Source organism: Barbus barbus, assembly GCF_936440315.1.
Source record: "Barbus barbus genome assembly, chromosome: 15".
Classification (NCBI taxonomy): domain Eukaryota; kingdom Metazoa; phylum Chordata; class Actinopteri; order Cypriniformes; family Cyprinidae; genus Barbus; species Barbus barbus.
In genome coordinates this window covers 21,341,225-21,349,471 of record NC_136743.1, presented here as the reverse complement: position 1 = coordinate 21,349,471, position 8,247 = coordinate 21,341,225, and the positions used below count along the sequence as shown (strand labels likewise).

At 35.4% G+C, this 8,247-nt stretch overlaps 1 protein-coding gene across 3 annotated transcripts; it reads right to left on the bottom strand.

Annotated features, from left to right (window-relative positions):
- Positions 1–940: 940 nt before the first annotated feature.
- Positions 941–4,453, bottom strand: LOC306880752 (uncharacterized protein). Of its 3 annotated transcripts, none has more exons than XM_079434492.1 (6): positions 4,214–4,443; positions 3,910–4,077; positions 3,201–3,464; positions 2,868–2,960; positions 2,639–2,653; positions 941–1,594 (listed from the first exon to the last, which is right to left on the bottom strand). In XM_079434492.1, exons 1-6 carry the CDS (start codon positions 4,269–4,271, stop codon positions 1,452–1,454), a joined length of 741 nt encoding a protein of 246 aa, XP_079290618.1. In that variant the 5' UTR covers positions 4,272–4,443; the 3' UTR covers positions 941–1,451. The 3 variants fall into 3 exon arrangements, 2 of the variants coding, with proteins under 2 accessions (XP_079290618.1, XP_079290619.1); XR_013785102.1 differs by lacking the exon at positions 2,639–2,653 and adding an exon at positions 1,863–2,051 and having other exon boundaries at positions 942–1,594; positions 2,846–2,960; positions 4,214–4,453; XM_079434493.1 differs by lacking the exon at positions 2,639–2,653 and having other exon boundaries at positions 942–2,051; positions 2,846–2,960; positions 4,214–4,438.
- Positions 4,454–8,247: the final 3,794 nt, after the last annotated feature.

The window sequence follows — 8,247 nt, the reverse complement described above, 5'->3', positions numbered from 1 at the left end:
TAGTGCTTACTGAGCCATTTATAAATAATAAATTGAAAAAATAGAAACATCCAAGACCCTTGTAATTAAGACTCATCATGCTACATGTAGTTTATATTGTTCTATCATATTGAATCTATAAACCGTACTAAAATATTAAGTTGGCCTAGTTAGGTATGTCTGCTGTGAATCACAGACTCACAGTCAAAAGATGAAAGGCAGAGAAACCAAATTCATAAATGTGAATTTGTGTTATGCGCAAAATAGTTTTCACTTAAATACACTGAACAAAATAATAAACACAACACTTTTGTTTTTGTCTAAATCTGTGTTAGTGAGCACTTCACTAACGCAGGTGATATCCTGCTTTCGGAGCCCCCCGGACCCCCCCAATACAGTAAAAATTTTTTGAGTGGCCTTTTATTGTGACCAGCCTAAGGCACACCTGTGCAATAATCATGCTGTGTAATCAGCATCTTGATATGCCACACCTGTGAGGTGGATGGATTATCTCGGCAAAGGAGAAGTGCTCACTAACACAGATTTAGACAGATTTGTGAACAATATTTGAGAGAAATAGGCCTTTTGTGTACATAGAAGAAGTCTTAGATCTTTGAGTTCAGATCATGAAAAATGGGGGCAAAAACAAAAGTGCGTTTATAATTTTGTTCAGTGTAGTTTTATTTTTATTAATTAACTTTACTATTATAAATAATAACCATGCTAATGAATTATAACTATTATAATTATAATTAACAGCACAACACAATCATATAATAATAATTATTATAATTAATACATGAATTGGTTTATCTCTAAAAAGGAACAATGGTTTATTTAATATGTTATTATATAATTCATACTTAAATATATAACACTTATATAACACTATAAAATGATTCCATCTTTATTAGAGAAAATATATAAAAAGTGCAATGAATAATGAAAGAGTAGACCTATTACGAGGTAAGGAAAAGTTTTATTTGGTTATTTGCTGGTTTTGGTCTTTTTGCATGAATTCACAAAAAAAGAAAATGCTAGTATTGGATACAAGAAAATCTTTTGCTAGGCTATACAGATGCTTTCAAACATGTTATCTTATCAGCTGTTTTAGTGACGGAAAATGTGACATATTTCACATCAAAAACAAGTATGTCTAGCTGACATTACACACAAGAAAATGAATAAGACCGCCATAAAAATGGTAGAATATCAGTTGGTAGCATAAAAAGACCACAACTACAGTAAAAAAACAAACAAATAAAAGCTAAACTGCTTTTTGGAGGCACAGAGATTGTTGTTAAACTCTGTACAAGAACATTCTGCAACAATATGTTATACATACAATACTACGAACAATTATTTCAAGCAAAAACATTTTTATTTATACTGATATATACATTGGAACAATTTTATTACTGAACTTACAAATCAGTCTAAGACTTCTGAAATCATGACAAAGAGTTGACTCTTCACAAAAATGTGGTCGGGCAGGTTAGGTGATTGCTATAGGGACCCTTCAGCACTGGAACTTGAGAGATGTCCTTTTGACTCTGTTCGTCCAATGGTACTTCAAGATGATGGGCTGGATAGTGGATAATTGAGCCTAAAACACCTAGAGGAAAGCCACAAATAACACATCTGATAATCAACAGCATAAAAGCATTTGGAAAGACCTGTTTGGTAGGATTGTGAACACACCTGTAAAGGAGTGGATGGCAGATCTACAATGGCCTTTTGTCTAAGTTTATCTAGGTTTTAGAACCAATCTGAATTTTGATTAGCAACCTCTGTTAGGGTATAATTGCTGGTGTTTTTGAATTGTAAAACAGGTCACCCAACGAATTTCATATTATTATTGATTATGGACTTGTATTTTATACCTTAATGATGGATTTGTTTCTTACAATCATGCAGCTTTTCACTTTACAAGATGTTAATTGATGGACTGGAGTCAAGTGAATTACTCGTGGATTATTGTGATGTTTTCATCACATTCTGACGGCACCCATCCACTGCAGAAGATCCACTAGTGAGCATGTGCTGTAATGCTGAATTTCTCCAAATCTGTTCTGATAAAGACACAAACTCATCTACATCTCGGATGGCCTGACGGTGAGTACATTTTTGTGTGAACTGTTCCTTTATGGAATGTATGTACATAGCTTTTTAGAAACAGTATGAGACATCAATGACCTTCTCTATGCTTGTTTTATTAATGTGTTGAGAGTTTATTGCTCATGGATTGTATTTACTTTCTGTAAGACCCACAAGAACAATTACTGAAGGACATTTTTGTTGCTGTAACCTTAAGCATGGTTGATAGTCAAATTTTTGACTTAACCACATAAAGCAAAATATTTTCATATTGTTTTTAATTACACTGTACCACTGTAATGTAAAATGTGGCCACCGTAGTTAAATAGAAGGTGAATATACATCCTTATCACCCTTTTTAAACCTTATTAAATCCATTTTAGTGAAATTCACTTCTAGGATAATAGAACATGGACTACAGATCATCTGAGTCTGGGAACCTTAGATCACTGAGTGCCGTCTAGTCGACAAGGACAGCTGTATCAATGTCAATATATAATCCTCTGTCAGCCTTTATATTGCAGCAATTAAGGCATTTAGTAAACAATGTAAAACATCTCACCTCCTGGCTGATGACCTGCATCAAGCAAAACAGAAAGAGCAAGACAAAGAAAGGAGAATGAGACTTTGTTACATGTGACTGACACCAAACAAAACATATTTTTTACGCTCATTGTGATCATTTTATTTTTTATCCATTTAAAACAATCATTGGTAGTGGTCTGACTGGTTTGCAGTGGTGTTTTCACAAATACACATGTGACAGCACATGATTCCAGTCGTATGCTCACCGTGTCGCTTGAAGATAAGGAGGCTCATAAAGACAAATCCAATGAAGAGAACAGTGGCGAGAACTGGAACCATCACTCTTAACACACCGAGCCCTGAAAAACATTCAACAGATAATATAAACTCCAGATACCAAAATCTTGTAGTACTATTTTATTATATTATAGTATAGTATTCATAAAATGTTAACAGTTGATACAAAAGTATAGTGTAAAAAAAAATTTAAATGGAGGGTGCTTTGTATGTTTTTTTTAGTCAAACAGCATTTTTTAATAAGAGGGATTTTCTTTAAGTTGCATCAATTACTCTAACAAATAATCATCATAAGTCTTCACCTTGTTTATTCTGGGTGTCGTTCATCTGTTTAATGAATTCCTCACATTCTTCCTTCAGGTGATTTTTCTCTAGACTCGCGTGCTTGGCCTTAAGTGTCCATGGCTGCTTTAGATCCTGTGCCTCTGGCATCAACACTGTCCACGAATCACTGTCTGAATCTAAAGTCAGGTAATCTTGGCCATTGACCTGAAACCGGTCGGACAGCTGCAGGACTTGATATCCTCGCAGCTTACATTCCCTCAAACGTATATAGGTACCATAACCTGAAAAATAAAGATGGATTTATTGTCACAGAGTGGCTGCATAACAATACGTGACAGAGCAATATTTATTACCATAATTCTGATATTTTAACTTAATCAAATAAATGGCACCACTTGGTGGATCGCTAAGGAATAGCATTCAACAATATCATTATATGCTCAACAGTAGAGTACATTTAACCTGTTGTTTACACAAATGTGCATGTTCAAGCGCAAACATTGCATATGTTTTACATTTAAAGTAACAGTCATTCAATATAATTTACTCACTTATGCATTTTAAACTTACAGTAACCCAAAACAAGAAGGAAAATACATTTTATATACAGAGATATACAAATAAGTTCTAAATATTGGTTTAGCACATTAAAAAAAACATCAGCATCTTTAAAAATATTACTGTTCCTTCTCTAATGCTATAAAATGTTGCATTAAGATTGTTTACTTGCTGATTCATGATCATTCTCCACCATCATCTTCAGGATTTCATCTTCAATGGGTCTGACAACAGGTTGCTTGTCGAGCTGTCCCTTTAAATTCGCTTCACTGACAAGGATCCTCTCCACGACTGTCCCGTTCAGCAAAACACTGCGCTCGAACTGAATAATAATGTCTAACAACAACAACAACACCACACAGACGAGGGCTTTATCGCTTGACCATACTTAAAACAACAGATCATAAAATATGAGCAATAGAACATCAACTCCTGGTTTAGGAATGATGCTATAACAGGATAAAAGACTTACCCGTTGGAAGAGCCCAGGATAAATCTACAAGAAAAGCGAAGGTTACAAAAAGCAGCATTTCTGCGCAACAACAGTTTGTTTTGAATCTTGGCTCGCTTTCTTTCGGTTTCTATATCTATCAATCTAATTCACACTGCACAGTTGTTGTTTTTTTTAAAGACTACTAAAGTATACAAAATCCAAAGCTGGTGCAAACCCGTCTCGTGCAGTGTGCAGGTTTGTCTCAAACTAGTGGACACTGAGAGCACTTGCGTGTGATTGGCTGTTAGCAGGAGAAACTGAGGGAGGCTGTCACACCAGGGTGAAGAGTCTTTAACATATAAACACTGACCTGAAGTTGACATTTAACAGCTATAAAAACAGAAATATTCAATAGAAACTGCACTGGAGAGAGTTTTTAGTCTCTCTCCTTATCCTTAAGACTATCTAAACAACAACTGAAGCAGAAAAAGTGTTTGGGAAAAACCAGATAATTAACCTATTATTATTTATTTGTACTGTATTTAGAGATGCTGGGATATTAATGTTATAAACTGGGATTTTGTGAATACAATGCACTGTATCTCTATATGTGGTGTCCATTTAAAGGGACTGGTCACCCAACAAATACAATTCTGTCATCATAATTTGTGAAAAAAAGGCCTTTAATAGGTCTATTTGTTTTGTTATTTATTCGATTTTGGGCTGCACTTTCCCTAAAACACATAATTGACCATGAAAGAAAGCTTTTTTTATCAAGTCTAGGGCGGTGCTGGAAAAACATGACGAGCAGGATCATGTAGGCTATTGTAAACAAAAACTGAAATCAGAAGAGAGCAGACAATGGCATTCACTGGCATTCTTTTGGAGACTAAAGAAAAAGCTTCATCTTAATGAAAATGAGTGTGAAATCACACACATTACCAGCAGGAAATAAAACAAACACTCTTGGGTGCAAATTAGCTGGAAGGCAACCATACGTTTTCTGACACTGGTAATAATTAATCTGTGCATTATTATTATTATTATTAGTTAGTTTTGTTTTTTTAATGAAGACATTTCTTACTTTCTTTAGTTACATATTTCAGAAAATAGAGAGGGGGAGAATGAGGGACCCTATATGGCAAAAGACAAACACAGGCCAGGAATTCATGACTTAAGAAAAGGAAAAGCAGAGGATTTAAAAACTTTCAGATTAAAACCCTGTTGAACAATGTTGAAAAAACTGACTTATTTTGACATGGCATGATGTACATCATAGAAAAAAATGGAAGCTTGACATGCAAGTTCTGGATCTTTTCCTCAAAACAAAAATGTATTGTGAAAATTTCCTTTTCTCTGACCCAAATACTACTGGAGCTACCATGATCTCAACGGTCATGTGTTTATAATAGGTCTTGTTCAGGACAGTGGAAGTTTATGGCACATACTCTTTGGACATTTGCTCTTAGATTTTTTGTGGTGTGTTTACGTTTAAATTGCAGACATTTTAATACAAAGGGATTTGAAAATGAAGAATGGTTCATCCTGAGAAGACATGCAGAAGTGCTGCAATACAAACTTACCAACATTTAGAAAGAAAGCACTAAGTGAAAAAATGTGACTTAGCAGGGAATATTTTTGGTTAATGGTTTAAGAGTTAAGTGCCTTAGTAGTTGTAGAATATTGGAAGATAGTGAGGGTCTGCTGCTAGTGTTGAGATTCCATACAAAGAAAAAAATATTGATATATTTAACAACAACAACTGAATATGATAAATATTTGGTCATTTTACATCTCTGTGTTGCTGAATGTATAGTTTAACAAGAACACAACTGCCTTACCAATGCCTGTAAATCATTAAAATGACTACCACATTTTCTGGCTAACACAAAACATATAGTTAAAAAATAATTATTCAGTTTGTAAATCTGTATCGGAAAGGGAAGTTTAAAGGACATTTCAAAGACATTAAAGTAAAATTACCTGTTTTGCCAAACATTTTTCTGTTTCTACAATATTTAACTATCATAAGTTAAACTAACCAGACATCAAGTTGACAAGTTTGTTTCTCAATATAAGGACAAAGTAAAAATCCAACAGTCATCTTTATCAAGGAGTTTGCATTGAACTACTGACCAGTAAGAGGCAGTATTTGACAAGGCAGTGGGCTCTGATCATTTTTTTTTTCTTTTGCAGACTTATACTTTTTTTTTACTTAAACAAACACTTCAGAAGCACATAATAAGAAAAGACAATTGTGACAGATTGAAAATTAATGAAAAGCAGTATTTATTCAAATGAATGATCTGAAATAGTTTATTTGTCTAACCTCAAGTAAGACACTGAACAATGTTAGCTTTTAATTTATAATTTATAGCTCCTTCACATAAAAAAAATACTCAAACAGGACTTGACAGATGTTCATTTCTTGCTGAAGCACCGACAACATACAGTATACAGTATCACATTTTTGTAAATATTTTATTATATCTTTTCATGCGACAACACTGAAGAAATTACATGTAAAGTAGTGAGTGTACAGCTTGTATAACAGTATAAATTTGCTGTCCCCTCAAAATAACTCAACACACAGCCATTGTCTAAACCACTGGCCACAAAAGTGAGTACATCCCTAAGTGAAAATGTCCAAATTGGGCCTGAAACGGAGCTGCAGCACGGTGCCAAAGACCATACAGTGGTTTAACAGGACAGGTTCCACTCAGAACTGGCCTCGCCATGGTCGACCAAAGAAGCTGAATGCACGTGCTCAGTGTCATATCCAGAGGTTGTGTTTGGGAAATAGACATATGAGTGCTGCCAGCATTGCTGCAGAGGTTGAAGGGGTGGGGGGGTCAGACTGCCAGTGCTGTCAGACTGGGGAGCTACAGTTCATTGAGGGAACCATGAATGCCAACATGTACTGTGACATACTGAAGCAGAGACTGGGCCGCAGGGCAGTATTCCAACAAGATAAAGACCCCAAACACATCTCCAAGACAACCACGGCCTTGCTAAAGAAGCTGAGGGTAAAGGTGATGGACTGGCCAAGCATGTCTCCAGACCTAAACCCTATTGAGCATCTGTGGGGCATCCTCAAACGGAAGGTGGAGGAGCACAAGGTCTCTAACATCCACCAGCTCTGTGATGTCATCATGGAGGAGTGGAAGAGGACTCCAGTGTCAACCTGTGAAGCTCCGGTAAACTCCATGCCCAAGAGGGTTAAGGCAGTGCTGGAAAATAATGGTGGCCACACAAAATATTGACACTTTGGGCCCAATTTGGACATTTTCACTTAGGGGTGTACTCACTTTTGTGGCCAGCGGTTTAGACATTAATGGCTGTGTGTTGAGTTATTTATACTGTTCTACAAGCTGTACACTCACTACTTTACATTGTAGCAAAGTGTCACTTCTTCAATGTTGTCATATGAAAAGACCTAATAAAATATTTACAAAAATGTGAGGGGTGTACTCACTTCTGTGAGATACTGTATATGTCACCATTGCAAAATGATATCGATCTGTTCTATACAGACTTGAGCCAAACTTCGAAAGCTTCTTACACACACTACTTATTCTTTCTCTGTTTTAAAAGATATTTACAATATTTTACTTCATAATCACAGTACGTTCCTAATATGTTTTGCAAATAATACTGTTGGTATTTGTTTTCAGATGTCTTTTCCATTTGACCATTTTTGATTGTAATTGGTTTCTTATGACAATGGTCAATTTAATTAAAATAATACATGAAAAATGTTTAGCTCATTCACTGGCAGCAAAACTGACCATGTGATTTGGACTAAATTTGTGGTTTGGAGGATGTATGGCAAATGTATGTTGGTAAAATTCGGGTCTTCTTTCTTCAGGAAATTCAAGAATTCAACAAATTTATTTTGACAGCTCCAGCAGGGTACAGTGCCACAACCCTTTCACCCTCCCATTTAACAAATTCTTCTTTCTGTGTTACATAATTCATCTGTGTTTACTGAGATCTTGCTTCTAATTAACAGCACTGCCTGATTACAGCTCCGCTGCACTCAGAAAGCTGAAGAAAATAGTGATGCAATAGCA

Bases quoted from the DNA above. Each gene is read 5' to 3' on its own strand.
- LOC306880752 (XM_079434492.1), bottom strand. From the start codon at position 4,271: ATGCTGCTTTTTGTAACCTTCGCTTTTCTTGTAGATTTATCCTGGGCT. The intron at 4,078-4,213 runs GTAAGTCTTTTA...TGTTGTTGTTAG, and splicing joins ATCCTGGGCTCTTCCAACGG to ACATTATTATTCAGTTCGAG. The intron at 2,961-3,200 runs GTGAAGACTTAT...AATGTTTTTCAG, and splicing joins CGACACCCAGAATAAACAAG to GGCTCGGTGTGTTAAGAGTG.